The sequence below is a fragment of the Carcharhinus amblyrhynchos genome, chromosome X (assembly GCF_965287045.1).
Source record: "Carcharhinus amblyrhynchos chromosome X, sCarAmb.v2.hapA, whole genome shotgun sequence".
NCBI lineage: Eukaryota > Metazoa > Chordata > Chondrichthyes > Carcharhiniformes > Carcharhinidae > Carcharhinus > Carcharhinus amblyrhynchos.
The window spans coordinates 10,337,477-10,354,057 of record NC_137359.1 but is presented as its reverse complement, the minus strand read 5'-3'; the positions used below and the strand labels follow the sequence as shown (position 1 = coordinate 10,354,057).

At 43.2% G+C, this 16,581-nt stretch overlaps 1 protein-coding gene across 1 annotated transcript in view; it reads right to left on the bottom strand.

Annotated features, from left to right (window-relative positions):
- Positions 1 to 464: 464 nt before the first annotated feature.
- LOC145361922 (electroneutral sodium bicarbonate exchanger 1-like) overlaps positions 465 to 16,581 on the bottom strand; it is a 158,795-nt gene continuing 142,678 nt past the window's right edge. The window contains exons 3-6 of the mRNA XM_080217907.1: positions 8,364 to 8,507; positions 4,471 to 4,606; positions 2,358 to 2,518; positions 465 to 508 (exon numbers count right to left, since the gene is read on the bottom strand). Of these exons, the coding sequence (XP_080074033.1) occupies positions 465 to 508; positions 2,358 to 2,518; positions 4,471 to 4,606; positions 8,364 to 8,507 (485 nt within the window). The remainder of the gene's footprint in view (positions 509 to 2,357; positions 2,519 to 4,470; positions 4,607 to 8,363; positions 8,508 to 16,581) is intronic.

Here is a 16,581-nt window from a genome sequence, read left to right as displayed (position 1 = left end):
TCAACAGGTGGAATTTAAACATTTACTCAATCTGCAATTGAAAGCTAGTCTTCTGAAACTATCACTAATTGCTGTAAAAACCCATCTGGTTCACTAATACCCTGTAGAGAAGGGAACCTGCCATCCTTACTTGGTCTGACCGTGACGTGACTCCAGACCCACAATAATGTAGCTAACTCTTAACTGCCCTCTGAAATAGCCTAACAAGTCACTCAGTTCAAAGGGCAATTAGGGATGGGCAATCAATGCTGGCTGTGCCAGTGATGCCCACATCCCATAAAAGAAAAAAATAATTTTGTTGGAATGTGATCATTTAGAATACACAGTTAGAGAAACTGAAATTAGGGAAAATATTTAGTAAAATATGATTTGTCAATATCAAACAATAGAAAATATCCAAATAATTAGCCAGCATGAAAAGATACTTAAGTATTAAAGTAGAAAGAGGAAATTTGTACGGTTGCTTACAGGTCGTGCAAGAGTAAACTTGATATTTGTCTATTTGTTCCTGGAATGTGGGAAGCACAAAGTCAATTTGAGCTGATCAATTTTCTTCTTCTTAACTGTTTAAGTCTATTTTTCTCCTTTCTCTTTGCTTATTTCCTACTTTGTCATTCATAAGTCAAGTTACTCAAAGCTTTTTTCTCATCTACAAAGAAGACAATAAAATTTTATTGAAAGGTAGATATTTGGAAAAACTATTCTTCATCTCTCCTTTAAGACCTAGCCTCAGTTTGTCACTTACCCCTTCCTCAGAGTCTGGATCTTCAGTTCTCCATTCTTCCTATAATTTTGAAATTTTTAAAAACGCTAAGCTTGGTGTCATCTAATCATTGTTCGCTGATCTATATCGTTTCTCCTACCATTTCCAAATCTTGGTAATTTCTTCACCTTAAGTTTTGAACAAAAATAAAGCTGCTTTTTCTGTCAAGCAGTTGTAATATGAAACTTTGTTAGAAGTGAATTTTATTACATTTTCATTTTATTACTTTTAAATTAAATAAAACAGTTTAGGTTTCTGAGTCATCTTTGTCTTTGTATTCCAAGACTTGTGTTGCAAAGAAAAAGTTAATGAAAATGTTTCCATAGCAAATAAAAGGAAAAGTCACACAATAAGTTCAAATTCAGACTATAACCTCCTCAAACTGACCTCTCTCTTGGTTATTATATTTCACTTCTCTTACTATATTTAATAATAATTTCATCTGTTTAGTGACACATCTTCACTGTTCCCCACAGTCACAGATCATCAGATGCGCAGTAGATGAGTCAGAGATGAAAGAATAAATCCCCACTACCCAAAGTATCCAAAAACACGTAGGTGGTGATTTTTCCACCTCCCTGTGCATGGTGCGGATTGCACTGATCTGGAAAAATATGATGCAGGTCTAAAATTTGATTTTGTGCACGGTGCAGAACAGTTTGCAAACATCCCGCTCCCTTTGTACCATCATGAACTAGATTGGGCCCAGAAAGGACAGAAGGCCAATTAGCATATTTAAAGTAGAATTTAAAATATGCATAGCCCATTCAACTCCCAGCGCGCAGGATCTTCTGGCCTTCGGGCGCAGCACAAGCCTTGTGAAAATCAGTATTGGTCTCCACAAGCAGTGCCCATCTGGAAGTGTCCAGACACTCAGGGCAGTGGCCACCAGGCACCCTGGCAGTGCCAGATGGGCACTGCCATTGTGCCAGGGGCAGTGCCAAGTGGGTGAGGCCTGAGTGGGGGCTATGACAAGGGGATCATGTCAGGGGCCATGATCAGGGAGCATACTGGAGATCAGGCAGGGGAATCCATTGGCAGGGCCGTGATGCCGGAAACCTGTGTCCGGGAGGGGGTGGGGGAGGGTGTCCCCCAATGCACGATGAGGTTGGGGTGCCTTCGCAAAATGGTGCCCGGGTGCTCAGAAGCCGTGTTCACTGGCATGTTTAGGCTCCCCAGTACCAGCGGGAAACTCTCAAAAAAAGTGACCGACTGTGAGGGTGATTGCAGTGTGGAGCGCGCCTGAAAGACCGGTGCTGATCATTATTATTCTCGCCGATATGACACTTCGAATATTTTTGGTAGAATTCCACCTGGAATTAAAATGAGAGCTATATAATGCAAACAAATCCCATTGTTACTCCAAGGAGGAAACAGAATACAAAAGACAATGAGAAAATTTTGACAAGGTAAATTAATAGGATAGCGTCTTCACAAACTTGGTTTTTGTTTGAGGAGGAAAAGCAATTTACAATGGCATTACACAAGTGCCACAGCACACTTTGATGATTACATTTTTTAAAATATACTTTTAAATAGCAAAGTAATTGAACAAAATGTGTTTTTGAAGGTAGTGTTCATGCATTATTCATACCTGCAATCTCTTGAATGCTGTTTGCTCTCATGTCCAATAAGACTGTACCATTGATGATACAGCTCCGTAGTTCAAACAGGCTGTGTAACGACAGTGTGGCAACATATGGTTTACTCCAACGGTCTCCACCATCTTCAACATCTTCCTCAAATTTCAACCATCTGCCAAATATTTGTTTCAATTCAAAAAGTGCAAATGATCAGTGAGGAAGATTTTAGCCCAAGTGAGACAGAGACTGAGTGAGTATATTTGGGAATTTGCTTCAAAGTAGGAATTCGTTGCATAGGGGGAAGAGATGCTTTGCGTAAAGTTTACTGCAAGAAATGTGCTGAGAGGGGACTTTAGTGAAGGGTGGTGAAGAGGTGCTTTTTTTCTTCTACTCTTTTTCAGCCTTCAGTATTTGATTTCCACTTTGGTGCAACAGGAGAAGCAGATATATCAGTAACTGGTACCATTCAAAATGGTTAGTTTTATCAGTTTGTAAGTACTATTTGTCTTATCAGTACTGTAAAGTTTACTGGCAGTGTCAAAACCTATTGTGTTGGCTTTATTAATTATAAATTAATTAATTAGCAATTATTAATTAACACGTTATAGATGACAGGGCAGGTGATGGGCTACGATTGCAGAATGTGTCTGGATACCAGAGTGATCCAGGGTAAACACATCTGCAGGTACTTCAGCTCAGAGCTATTGAGCTACAGGTACTTCAGCTCAGAGCTATTGAGCTACAGGCCAAGCTGCAGATACTGTGCCGCATCAGGGCAGGGGAACGTTTCCTGGACACTATTCCAAGAAGCAGTCACACCCCTTATTTGGGAAGATGGTGTAAATCAAAAAGTGGAGACAAGGTAAAAGAGAAAGGTATTATTACAGGAAATGAAAAACAGACTGACAGGAAGAAATAGAGAAAACAAAACTAACGTTAAATCAACAAATGAAACTAGAGATTATAAAACAAATAAAAGGATTAAACTAAAGGCCCCTATCTGAATGCACAAAGCACTCAAAACAAAAAAGATGAACTTGAGCACTTACAGAAATAAATAAGTGCAATTTGTTAGCCATTACAGAGACATGGCTGCAGGACAACATGGATTAGAACCTGAATATTGAAAGACATAGGATATTTAGGAAGGACAGGAAGTAAGGAAAAGATGGAGGGGTGGCTGTTAGTTAATAATGGTATTTGCATAACACAGAGAGGGAGGACTTAAGTTCAGGAAACCAGGATGTGAAAATGGTTTGGATAGAGACGTTAATGGCAAGAAGTCACTTGTGGGAGTTCTGTACAGTCCCCCTAACAATAACCATATAAAAGTAGAGTGGAGCATAAAGGAAGAAATAATTGGAGCTCGTCAGAAAGGCACGGTGATAATCATGGAGGATTTTAATCTACATACAGACTGGAAAAGTCAGATGGGCAAAGGGAGCCTAGCTGAGAAGTTCACAGAATGTTTTCAGGATGGTTTCTTAGCACTTCTGAAACCAGGGAGAAGGCTATATTAGACCTGGTATTGTACAATGAGATGGGATTAATTAATAATTTAATACTGAAGGTATGCCTAGGTAAAAGCAATCGTAATATGATTGGATTTTACATTCAGTTTGAGGGTGTGATGAATGGGTCTAAGACTATGGCCAGAATTTTATAGCAGGGCACTTAGATAGGTTCAAGGCAATCAAGCAGAGTCAAGATGGTTTTGTGAAAGGGAAATCGTGTTTAACCAACTTAGAGTTCTTGGAAGAACTAAGATGTGCAGTGGATAAAGGAGAACCAGTTTTATGTACTGTACTTCGGTTTCCAGAATGCATAGTCAGTGCAACTCATGTTGTCAACGCATGATCAGATTTACGTGGAAGGATTCGTAACTGAAGTGATCACATATTTATTAAGTGTTGTAAAATCATAGTTCATTTTGAGGAAATACACAATGAAATTAACCAAATAATGAATTAAGAAATTTGTAAACGTTCTTTCTGGACAGCTATTATGAAAAAGGTGAATGAAGTTTCTTTTTGTTAAGCCTGTTAGTGCTTCTGGAATTGAAGCCTGTGAAACTTCACTGTAATATTTCCTCAGATTGACAAACATTATAGACATTTCACACACCTGGCTGTCTCCTTCCACTCAGCATCTTCACCCCCACGTACGCAGATTTCATCAAGCTCAGTGAAAAGTTCATGTGGAACATGCTCTTCATCATCTTCAGTTCCCAGAATGAACTGTACTCGCTGGGAAGGGGTGTCTGAAAAGCAGATGTGCAGCAAGAGGTAATTAATGGGATCAGGCTTTGATTTGTTATTTATACATATACATACAAACACACACATTGTACCCACAGATACACCACATACACAATCATTATGCAGATCTCATGGAGGGTTTTCTGGTGAGGATGAAACCTTAACGTATTCCACACAATCAACTGTGTCGAAGTACACATTTTGTCTAATACCGAGCCTCTACAAAATTTAACTTTTTCTTAAATTTTATTTTTTGTCTCCCAATATTCCTCTATTTCACCCTACTGAGACAATTTAGCTCTAACAACCTCCAGCAGCAGAGGTATTGCACAAGTCCAGGGTGTGGATTTGGCTTGGGCTGCCAACAGTGCCTTCCCCGCCAAGAAGTGTTGCAGGTGAGTGACAGAAACAGGAGCTCATTATACCCTACAGGGAGGAAGCTGTGGTCCAGGAAGTGTTTCACTTGGTTTTGTGGAGAATACACGATGCTTATCATGAGCCAGAGTATAGGCAAGCCTAAAATGTAAACCCATAACCATTCAGCTGGGATTAATTTCTACCATTTATGGAATTAGGCTGTGAAAATTTCTCCATCAGTTTTAAAATACAGGGGTTAGCTTTAATCTAACACACTGGGTGGGAACTGATGCAATCACATCAGCTGTCTGTTGTACACCCAGCTCAATTTTACTTTCCACTGAAGTCAACAGAAAACAATATTGTTTGCATGATGCAAACAAACAATCTCGTTGTATCAGTTTCCCACTAGGAAACAGAATCCTAGGTCACTGTGATAACCCCCATGAGTCCGTGGGGAATGTCTAATTAACATGGGGCTCCTTGAATACGAATTCCCTTAGTTACAGGCATTGGCCTGCCCAGATAGAACTCATTACCTGACCCCTTTATAAAGGTAGACACCAGGTAGAGTCTGCAGAACTATTGTCCTGGTTGGGACTCAGGTATTAAAAGGTCCAGTCAACGGTTGACCAAGAGGATTATAGAGTCATAGAGAATCATGGAGGTTTACAGCATGGAAACAGGCCCTTTGGCCAAACTTGTCCATGCCACCTTTTTTTTTAAAACCCATAAGCTAATCCCAATTGCCTGTATTTGGCCTCTATACCCATTGTACCCATGTAACTATCTAAATGTTTTTTAAAAATAAAATTGTACCCACCTCTGGCAGCTTGTTCCAGACACTCACCACCCTCTGAAAAAATTGCCCCTCTGGACACTTTTGTATCTCTCCCCTCTCACCTTAAACCTCTGCACTCTATTTGTAAAACCTGACAGTTACCACGTCCCTGGAGAGGGAGCATATCGTGCCCACAGGCACCATTGAGGCCTTCTGTGCTAGTTGGGCACTGCAGGGATGTAATTGTATTAATGACTCCTTTAATTACCTTTTGGTTTAATGTTTTAAATTTCCTTTACATTTTTTTTAAATTTCAGGTGGTTCACCCTTAAGGGATTGCCCCCTTTGTATTGTCCCTCAGTTTATTTAATTTAGTTCACTTGTTTTAACACAAAAGAAAGTTGGAACTCATATGTATGCCATGGAATAGTGGCTTTATTTGGTGTTCCTGTCCAGTCGAGGTTGCAGATGCCTCCTTTAACTGTGCCTGTGCCATTTGCAGCTCAGTGTCAAGCCATCACCTCCCAGGGCTGATGTGTAGAGGATCATTTGGACTTGAAACGTTAACTCTGTTTCTCTCTCTACAGATGTTGCCAGACCAACTGAGTTTACCCAGCATTTTCTGTTTTTACTGTGTTCACGTTTAGTCCTAAACCCATGGTCCAATAATCCTTTGTTCCCTTTCCCTCCAGCCACCTATCCAGCATTACCTGAGATGCTGACATGGCTTTGTGCATTTCAATCTCATAAGCCTATTGTGAGAGGCAGCCAGCAACATTAAGATGATGGCAGCATGAGATCCACTCACTCAGATATTATAATCTTTTGTAAGAGGTGCATGCACCAAACTTCCATGACTGAAAATTGGGGTAACCCAATTTCTAGCCTTGTGTCTATATATCGGTAGCAAAAGTGGAACATTTTGTAACAAATTTTACAGTTAATTCTTGTTGAAATAATGCTCACATGAAATTCAGAATATGTCCAACTTGATTTGTTTTAGGTTAGGCATGCTCAACATTTAGAGTAAAGATTGGCTGGGATTCTCCCCCAAAAAAAAGTGTCCATAGGGCAGGAAGACTGGAGAATTTCCCGCCCATTGTTTGGGTATACTTACCTGAACGAATCTCCAGCACTCTGTGATTCAAAGACATGCCTCAGAGTGATTCATGCTGGTAAGTAGGGGGCAGGGCCTCACCCTGCCCAAAAGGCCAACAGCATAGCTGAGCGGGCCACTGCAAAGTGCCGATCTGTCAGAGGGGAGATCATCAATGCGCATTGCCTCTCTTCCCAAAGGCCAGCCTCCTGATAGCTGGCCATCCAATGTTATCCCTGACCGCCCTGTGCGATCACTAGCTTTCTCGATCTCACCTCACTCGATTGCTGGCCTATCCAACCACTCCCCACCATCTTCCTCCCCAGGCCGGCCCCAATCACAGCTCCCCAATCAGTGCCAGCCCCGATCTCCCCACCCGAAATGGCCGGCCCTGATCATTCTCTCCCCCCCCCACTAATCCCATTGCAAAGTGCACAGCAGTCTTGTTCCCCCCACCACCACCAACGATCAGCCCCCAGTAGGCCCCACCTGTTTGGCACTGCCCAGTGGCCACTGCCAGGTTGGCAGTGAGTAAAGGGGCATCTTCCCACTGCCCCGACCTCCTGGGGGTCCTTAATGGCCTCTTGTCCCCAAGAGTGCATGTCTGTTGCCCATTGATGGGGAGCAATTGTGAACTCCGCTGGTGGAGGCCTCTTCTGACGCAGGAGGGAGACACTAGTGGGCCCAGAGACTATCATCCAGGGCCCACTTATCATATGGAAACGATGATTTCCATACTGTAATCAACCCCACACTGATTTTGTGGTAGAAAAAGGGCGTGGGAGACTCACATTCGGCCGGACACTAGTTGCAAGTCCCACTCCAGGTGCTCCACTGATGTCTCCTGGCCCATTGCACTACTCAAACAGTGCAGTGGGTGGGAGAATCCCAGCCATCATCTTTGCCCATGAGGGCATTGGCTTAGCCTGGCCTTTGAACTGCAAACTGCATATTTCAGTTAATATAATTAATGTCATTGGCACAGAACTATTACACTGTGTTGTATTACCTAATGCTATGCTCTAACAAATGCACTGTTTCACTGTAACACGTTGATTAGTTAGGGGCTGTGTTCGTTTCAAGCAGGGTAGGGCTTGAGGTGGTCAACTGTGTCCAACATGAATAGTCAAAAATACTGCGTTCCTGCGTACATTTGACGGAAAAGAATAGCCTGCAGACTTAGCCAAAATGTACTCTGCATTTCACATTTCTACTTAATGCCAAGACATTGTCAAATAACAGCTTAAAATGGGTTAATTGTACTGAAGTAGAAACTAAAGAAAAAATGTTGGATTCTTTTGTAACTTCTAAAGTTACAGTACATTTTCAAAAATACCTCCACCCCATGTATAATGCACCCTCCTTTCCCGACATTGTGATTCAAATTTTAGGAAAACCAGCGCCAGTTTAGATATAATTTTGTACTTGTGTATAATAAATATTGATTCACTGCTTTGAAATTTTGGCAATTTTGGTATTCAACTTAAATCTTTACAGAGAAGTGAAAAGCTGGAATGCATCTCACCGTAAGTGAGATTGTCCTTTCCTTCTTCCTGGGCAGCACCCTTCACTCTATCTCGCTTCTTGTGCTTTGATCCGTGGGTCCTGTGATGTCGGTGGCTTTGTCTACCCAGAGGCATACGCACACCAACATACAAGGTCCTGTGTCCTATTTAAAGGAAAAGGGGAAAAACATAAACATGATATATAAAGCACTCTCAATTCCAAACACAGTCATTGCAATGTGAGTTAGGCTACAAATCAACTTTATTGATTGTCTCTGATGCGTGGCCCATATATTCCCACTGTGTTGCAAACTACAATTCTCTTCCCAAATGTCTTCATCTCATAATACCTTTCCCCACTTACTCAAAGCCTCTCTCCTTGACAACACTTTTGATTACCTCCTGAAATACTTCTCCTACTCCTGCACAGGTTTGGCCCCTTTTCCACCCATTAATATGTACCAACAAATGACCATCAACTAACAAGGGCAACTGTCCACATCTTATTTTCCACTATCGGTATGATGTTTTAGGATAATTGCCATTTTGAAAAACTAACAAAAACCTCCTGCAGTCCTTCCAGAATCATCATGACGACCTTATTGGGTCAATTTTGTTGCTGAGCCCAATCAGCAAAAGTTGACAGAGGAGCAACATTCATCGAACACTTGAAAGGAGAAAACTAGGTGCTGCATTAATTATGTTGAAGTAACTAATGGTGAAGCTCAAAGCAATTTTTACATTTTGGTATTTTCAGTGTTTAATGTGTTCAACCAAGGGTTGGCACAGTAGCTCAGGGACCCGGGTTCAATTCTGGCCTTGGGTGACTGTCTATGTGGAGTTTGCACGTTCTCCTCGTGTCTGTGTGGGTTTCCTCCAGGTGCTCCAGTTTCATAGAATCACAGGAACACTGTAGTGCATAAGGACTGCACGAACAACGATCCCTACACAATTACCCCACTAATCCCTCTAACCTACACATCCCAGGACTCGAAGGGGCAAATTAGCATGGCCAGTTAACCTAACCCACACATCTTTGGACTGTGGGAGGAAATCTGAGCACCCGGAGAAAACCCATGCAGACACAGGGAGGCCGTAGAGCTGTGAGGCAGCAGTGTTAACTGCTGTGCCGCTATAATTTCCTCCCACATTCCGAAGATGTGCAGGGTAGGTAGATAGACCATGGTAAATGTGTGTGATTACAAGCATAGGACTCTTTCAGACAGTCGGTGCAGACTTGATGGGCCGAATGGCCTCCTTCTGCACTGTAGGAATTCTATGTGAATGTACAGTAGTTCAACTATATAGCCAAAGCAATAGAGTACAATTAAGAGGAGGTGATGATTAATGTTTAAAGTTTAGGCCAGAGATTGTATCCAAATCTGGTCACCAAAAAATAGTGGAAGCATTCAAACATTAGAGACAGTCTACAGAAGATTTCTGCTGAAATCTCTATCCCTGATGGCTATGGTAGCTCAACCATTGAGTATGTTCAATACAGAAATTGATTGATTTTTGGATTCTGATGATATCAAGGGATAAGGAGATAGTGTGGGAAAGTGACATTGAGTTCGGCGATCAGCCATGATCTAACTGAATGGCAGAGCAGGCTTGATGGGACCAATGGCCCAGTCCTGCTCTTATATTCTGAAGAGCCACAACACTTACCCAGGCGTAAGGAGAATGAGTTATCAGGAAACACTGGAGATACTGGGCTTTACAGACTATAAAAAAAGTGACAGAGGTCATCTTTAAGATTGTTTGGAATAATGAAAATGCTAACCCAAAATTAGTTTTTGTAAATTAAGCTGTGAGTAGAACCAGGCAGCAAGGGTTCATACTGGTAAAAGATAACTTTCCAACTGAAGTTCTTTGTTCAAAGTGTGATCTACTTTCAAGTGGTATTGGAGGCAAAAAATCTTGGAATCTTTTAAAAAAACGAGGGAGATTCTAACGCTGATTAAGAGGAAGAGAGAGTTGTATGAAATGTACAGGCAGCAAGGAACAGATCAGATGCTTGAGTATAAAAAGTGCAAGAAGCTACTTAAGAGGGAAATCAGGAGGGCTGAAAGACGACATGAGGTTGCTATGGCAGACAGAGTGAAGGAAAATCCAAAGAGTTTCTATAGGTATGTAAGGAGCAAAAGGATAGCGAGGGATAAAATTTTTAGTGTTAAGTCGCGAGTTTCGGCGGTTTATTTTTAAATTAGTTAGAAACCGGAAGTCGTCACTAGGACGCTTACCGGTAGTTGTAGTTTTTTTTTTCGGGTTTAAAAACACCTACCTCCGTGTCTCGGCCTCATTGTTCCTGTGGAGCTGAGTCGAGAGGCAGCGATTTTTGGGCGTGCGAGGAGGCAAAAATAAGGTATAATTTTCTGTTTATTCCGTTTAACTTTTTATTTTTAGTGTTAAGTCGCGAGTTTCGGCGGTTTATTTTTAAATTAGTTAGAAACCGGAAGTCGTCACTAGGACGCTTACCGGTAGTTGTAGTTTTTTTTTCGGGTTTAAAAACACCTACCTCCGTGTCTCGGCCTCATTGTTCCTGTGGAGCTGAGTCGAGAGGCAGCGATTTTTGGGCGTGCGAGGAGGCAAAAATAAGGTATAATTTTCTGTTTATTCCGTTTAACTTTTTATTTTTAGTGTTAAGTCGCGAGTTTCGGCGGTTTATTTTTAAATTAGTTAGAAACCGGAAGTCGTCACTAGGACGCTTACCGGTAGTTGTAGTTTTTTTTTCGGGTTTAAAAACACCTACCTCCGTGTCTCGGCCTCATTGTTCCTGTGGAGCTGAGTCGAGAGGCAGCGATTTTTGGGCGTGCGAGGAGGCAAAAATAAGGTATAATTTTCTGTTTATTCCGTTTAACTTTTTATTTTTAGTGTTAAGTCGCGAGTTTCGGCGGTTTATTTTTAAATTAGTTAGAAACCGGAAGTCGTCACTAGGACGCTTACCGGTAGTTGTAGTTTTTTTTTCGGGTTTAAAAACACCTACCTCCGTGTCTCGGCCTCATTGTTCCTGTGGAGCTGAGTCGAGAGGCAGCGATTTTTGGGCGTGCGAGGAGGCAAAAATAAGGTATAATTTTCTGTTTATTCCGTTTAACTTTTTATTTTTAGTGTTAAGTCGCGAGTTTCGGCGGTTTATTTTTAAATTAGTTAGAAACCGGAAGTCGTCACTAGGACGCTTACCGGTAGTTGTAGTTTTTTTTTTCTCGTGCCCCTAACACTATAAATTAGTGCAGAGAGGATTCCCGATTCTCTACACTGGTAGAGAATCCCACCCTTCCACCTCCTCTAACCTAATTATAAGTGTGAGGGAAGTTTTTTTTTTATATTTTTACTTTTCAGCTGGTAATTGATTCAGGGATGGCAGTTCAGGCTGTAAGCTGCATCTCCTGTGGGATGTATGTAGTGAGGGACTCCCACAGTGTTTCAGGTGATTTTACTTGTGGGAAGTGTGTTAGATTGCAGTTTCTGGAGGAGCGTGTAAAGGAGCTGGAAGGGGAATTAGAGGAGCTCCGTATAATTCGGGAAGTGGAGCAGGACATAGAAAGGAGTTATAAGGAGATAGTCACTCCTAGGAATAAGTCTTGGGTCACTGCCAGGAAGAGGGGCAAAAAGCAGTTGGGGGGACAATCCCCTGGGGATGTTCCCCTCCAAAATAGGTTCTCGGTCCTGGAGGCTACAGTTGAGGAGAAATCAACTGGGGATAGCCAAAGGGAGCAGGTCTCTGGGGGTGAGCCTATTGGCAAGCCTCAGGTGGTTAGGGGTAAGAGATTGGGCCTTGTGATTGGGGACTCCACGGTTATGGGGACGGATAGCAGAGTTGGAGGTAAGGGTAGGGACTCTGGGCTGGTGTGTTGCCTACCAGGGGCTGGGGTCCAGGATGTATCGGACAGAGTATTCAGGACTCTTAGGGGAGAGGGAGATCAACCCCAAGTTATAGTTCATGTGGGGACACATGACATAGGGAGATTAAGGGAAGGGGATATTAAGCAAAGATTTATGGAGTTGGGGTGGAAACTCAAGGCGAAGTCAGAAAGAGTAGTTATATCTGGACTCTTGCCTGTACCACGGGATAGATTAGAGAGGAATAGGGAGAGGGAAAGTTTGAACTCGTGGCTGAGGGGATGGTGCAGGAGGGAGGGGTTCAGGTACTTGAGCAATTGGGGTTCATTCTGGGGAAGGTGGGACCTCTATAAGAGGGATGGTCTACACCTGAACCAGAGGGGAATCAATATCCTGGGGGGTAAATTTGCAAAAGCGATGCAGGAAGGTTTAAACTGATTCGGAGGGGGGGAGGGATAGTGAGGAAAGGGGGTGAAAGTGAGGGGGGCATAGTTGGGGAATGCAAGGCACGGCATAGTGGGGGTGGGGCGGAGCAGGGTTTGAAATGCGTGTACTTTAATGCGAGGAGTATTCGCAATAAAGTGGATGAACTTGCAGCGTGGATCAGTACCTGGGACTTTGATGTTGTGGCCATTTCTGAGACTTGGATAGAGCAGGGTCAGGAATGGATGTTGCAGGTTCCGGGGTACAAATGCTTTAGTCGGAGTAGAGAAGAAGGTAGAAGGGGGGGTGGGGTAGCATTGCTAGTCAAGGACTGTATCACAGTGTCGGAGAGAAAGTTTGATGAGGACTTGTCAGTTGAGGTAGTATGGGCGGAGATTAGAAATAGGAGAGGAGAGGTCACCCTGTTGGGAGTCTTTTATAGACCTCCTAAAAGTTCTAGAGAGGTTGAGGAAAGGATTGCGGAGACAATCCTGGTTAGGAGTGAAAGTAATAGGGTAATTGTTATGGGGGACTTTAACTTTACGAATATTGATTGGAGTTGCTATAGTTCTAGCTCGCTAGAGGGGTCAGTGTTTGTACAAAGCGTGCAGGAAGGTTTTTTGTCTCAGTATGTAGACAGGCCAACTAGAGGTGAGGCTATATTGGATTTGGTGCTGGGAAATGAGCCAGACCAGGTGCTAGACTTGGAAGTTGGTGTGCATTTTGGAGATAGTGACCACAATTCGGTTACGTTCACCTTAGTGATGGGAAGAGATAGGCGTGAACCTCGGGTCAGCAATTTTAGCTGGGGTAAGGGCGATTATGAGGCTATCAGGAGTGAATTAGGAAGCATGGATTGGATTAGGGGATTGCAGGGACTGGGAACATCTGAAATGTGGAATTTTTTCAAGGAGCAGCTACTGCGAGTCCTTGATAGGTATGTCCCTGTCAGGCATGGTGGATTTGGTAGGGCTAGGGAACCGTGGTGCACTAAAAGAGTTGAGTCGATGGTTAAAAAGAAAAAGGAGGCTTATGTTCGGATGAGATTGGAGGGCTCAGATAGTGCACTAGAAAGCTTTAGATTGGCTAGGAGGGAGTTGAAGAGTGAGTTGAGAAGGGCTAAAAGAGGACATGAGAAGACTTTGGCCGATAGGATTAAGGAGAATCCTAAGGCGTTCTATAAGTATGTCAAGAACAGAAGGTTGGTCAGGGCAAGATTAGGGCCAGTTACAGACAGCAGGGGGAAGTTGTGTGTGGAACCGGAGGAGATTGGAGAAGTATTGAACCAATATTTCTCTTCGGTGTTCACGCAGGGGGACATGAATATAGCTGAGGAGGACATTGGGTCGCAGGGGTGTAAAATAGAAAGTATTACGGTTGATAAAGAGGATGTGCTGGAAATTCTTGAGGGGCTGAAAATAGATAAGTCCCCTGGTCCGGATGGGATCTACCCTAGGATTCTCTGGGAGGCTAGAGAGGTGATTGCAGAGCCTCTGGCTCAGATCTTCAGGTCGTCATTGGTCTCTGGTGTAGTCCCGGAGGATTGGAGGATAGCGAATGTTGTCCCATTGTTTAAGAAGGGGAACAGAGACTTTGCCGGGAATTATAGACCGGTGAGTCTTACTTCTGTTGTGGGCAAGGTTTTAGAAAAAATTATTAGGGATAGGATTTATAGTTATTTGGAGTGTAATGAATTGATTAGAAATAGTCAGCATGGTTTTGTAGCAGGTAGGTCGTGCCTTACTAACCTTATTGAGTTTTTTGAGAAGGTGACCAAAGAGGTGGATGGGGGTAAGGCAGTTGACGTGGTATACATGGATTTTAGTAAGGCGTTCGATAAGGTTCACCATGGTAGGCTTCTGCAGAAAATGCAGATGTATGGGATTGTGGGTAATCTAGGAAGTTGGATCAGGAATTGGCTATCAGATAGGAGACAGAGGGTGGTGGTGGATGGTAAATATTCATCATGGAGTGCAGTTACGAGTGGTGTGCCTCAGGGATCTGTTTTGGGGCCACTGTTGTTTGTAATTTTTATTAATGATCTGGATGAGGGTATAGTTGGGTGGATTAGTAAATTTGCTGATGACACCAAAGTTGGAGGTGTGGTAGATTGTGAGGAAGGGTGTCATAGTCTGCAGGGAGACTTAGATAGGTTGCAGAGCTGGGCCGAGAGGTGGCGGATGGAATTTAATGCGGAGAAGTGTGAGGTAATTCATTTTGGTAGGAGCAACAGATGTGTCGAGTATAGGGCTAACGGGAGGACTTTGAATAGTGTGGATGAACAGAGGGATCTAGGTGTGTGTGTACATAGATCCCTGAAAGTTGGGAATCAAGTAGATAAGGTTGTCAAGAAGGCGTACGGTGTCTTGGCGTTTATTGGTAGGGGGATTGAATTTAGGAGTCGCAGTGTAATGTTGCAACTGTACACTACTCTAGTGCGGCCGCACTTGGAGTACTGTGTGCAGTTCTGGTCCCCGCATTACAAGAAGGATGTGGAGGCGTTGGAGAGGGTGCAGAGGAGGTTTACTAGGATGTTGCCTGGTATGGTGGGGAGGTCCTATGAGGAGAGACTGAGGGATCTAGGGTTGTTTTCGTTGGGAAGAAGGCGGCTAAGAGGGGATCTTATTGAAACATATAAGATGATTAGGGGTTTAGATAGGGTGGATAGTGATAGCCTTTTTCCTCGGATGGAGAAAGCTAGCACGAGGGGGCATGACTTTAAATTAAGGGGGGGTAGCTACAGGACGGATGTCAGGGGTAGGTTCTTTACCCAGCGGGTGGTGAGGGATTGGAATGCCCTGCCTGCTGCAGTTGTAGATGCGTCTAGTTTGGGGGCGTTTAAGAGATCTCTGGATAGGTTTATGGACGAAAAGGGATTGGTATAGGCTAGTGGGTCATTGTTTTTGTAACTGGTCGGCGCAACTTCGTGGGCCGAAGGGCCTGTTCTGCGCTGTAATGTTCTATGTTCTATGTTCTATGTTCTAAAATTGGTCCTCTTGAAGACCAGAGTGGTAGACTGTGTATGGAACCAAAAGAGATCGGGAAGATACTAAATGGGTTTTTTGCATCCATATTTACTGAGGAAACGGACATGGAGTCTACAGAAATAAGGCAGACAGGTAGGGAGGTCATGGAACCTTTACAGATTAAAGAGGTGGTGGTGCTGGCTGTCTTGAGGCAAATCAGAGTGGATAATTCCCCAGGATCGGACAGGGTATTCCCACAGACCTTGAGGGAGGCTAGTAGTGAAATTGCAAGGGCCCTGGCAGACACATTTAAAACGTCAGTATGTACGGGGGAGGTGCCGGATGATTGGAGGGTGGCTCATGTTGTTCCGTTGTTTAAAAAAGGTTCCAAAAGAAATCCGGGAAATTATAGGCCAGTAATTTTGACGTCGGTGGTGGGCAAGTTATTGGAAGGTGTGATAAGGGATAGGATCTACAAATATTTGGATAGACAGGGACTTATTAGGGAGAGTCAACGTGGCTTTGGTAGGTCATGTTTGACCAATCTAGAGTTTTTCAAGGAGGTAACCAGGAAAGTGGATGAAGGGAAGGCAGTGGATGTTGTCTAGCTGGATTTTAGCAAGGTCTTTGATAAGGTCCCTCATGGGAGGTTAGTTAGGAAGGTTCAGTCACTTGGTATACATGGGGAGGTAGTAAATTGGATTAGACACTGGCTCAATGGAAGAAGCCAGAGAGTGGTTGTGGAGGATTGCTTCTGAGTGGAGGCCTGTGACTAGTGACAGGGATCAGTGCTGAGTCCATTGTTGTTTGTCATCTATATCAATGATCTGGATGATAATGTGGTAAATTGGATCAGCAAATTTGCTGATGATACAAAGATTGGAGGTGTAGTGGACAGTGAGGAAGGTTTTCAAAGCTTGCAGAGGGATTTGGACCAGCTAGAAAAATGTCAAATGGAATTTAACACAGACAAATGTGAGGTATTGCACTTTGGAAGGACAAACCAAAG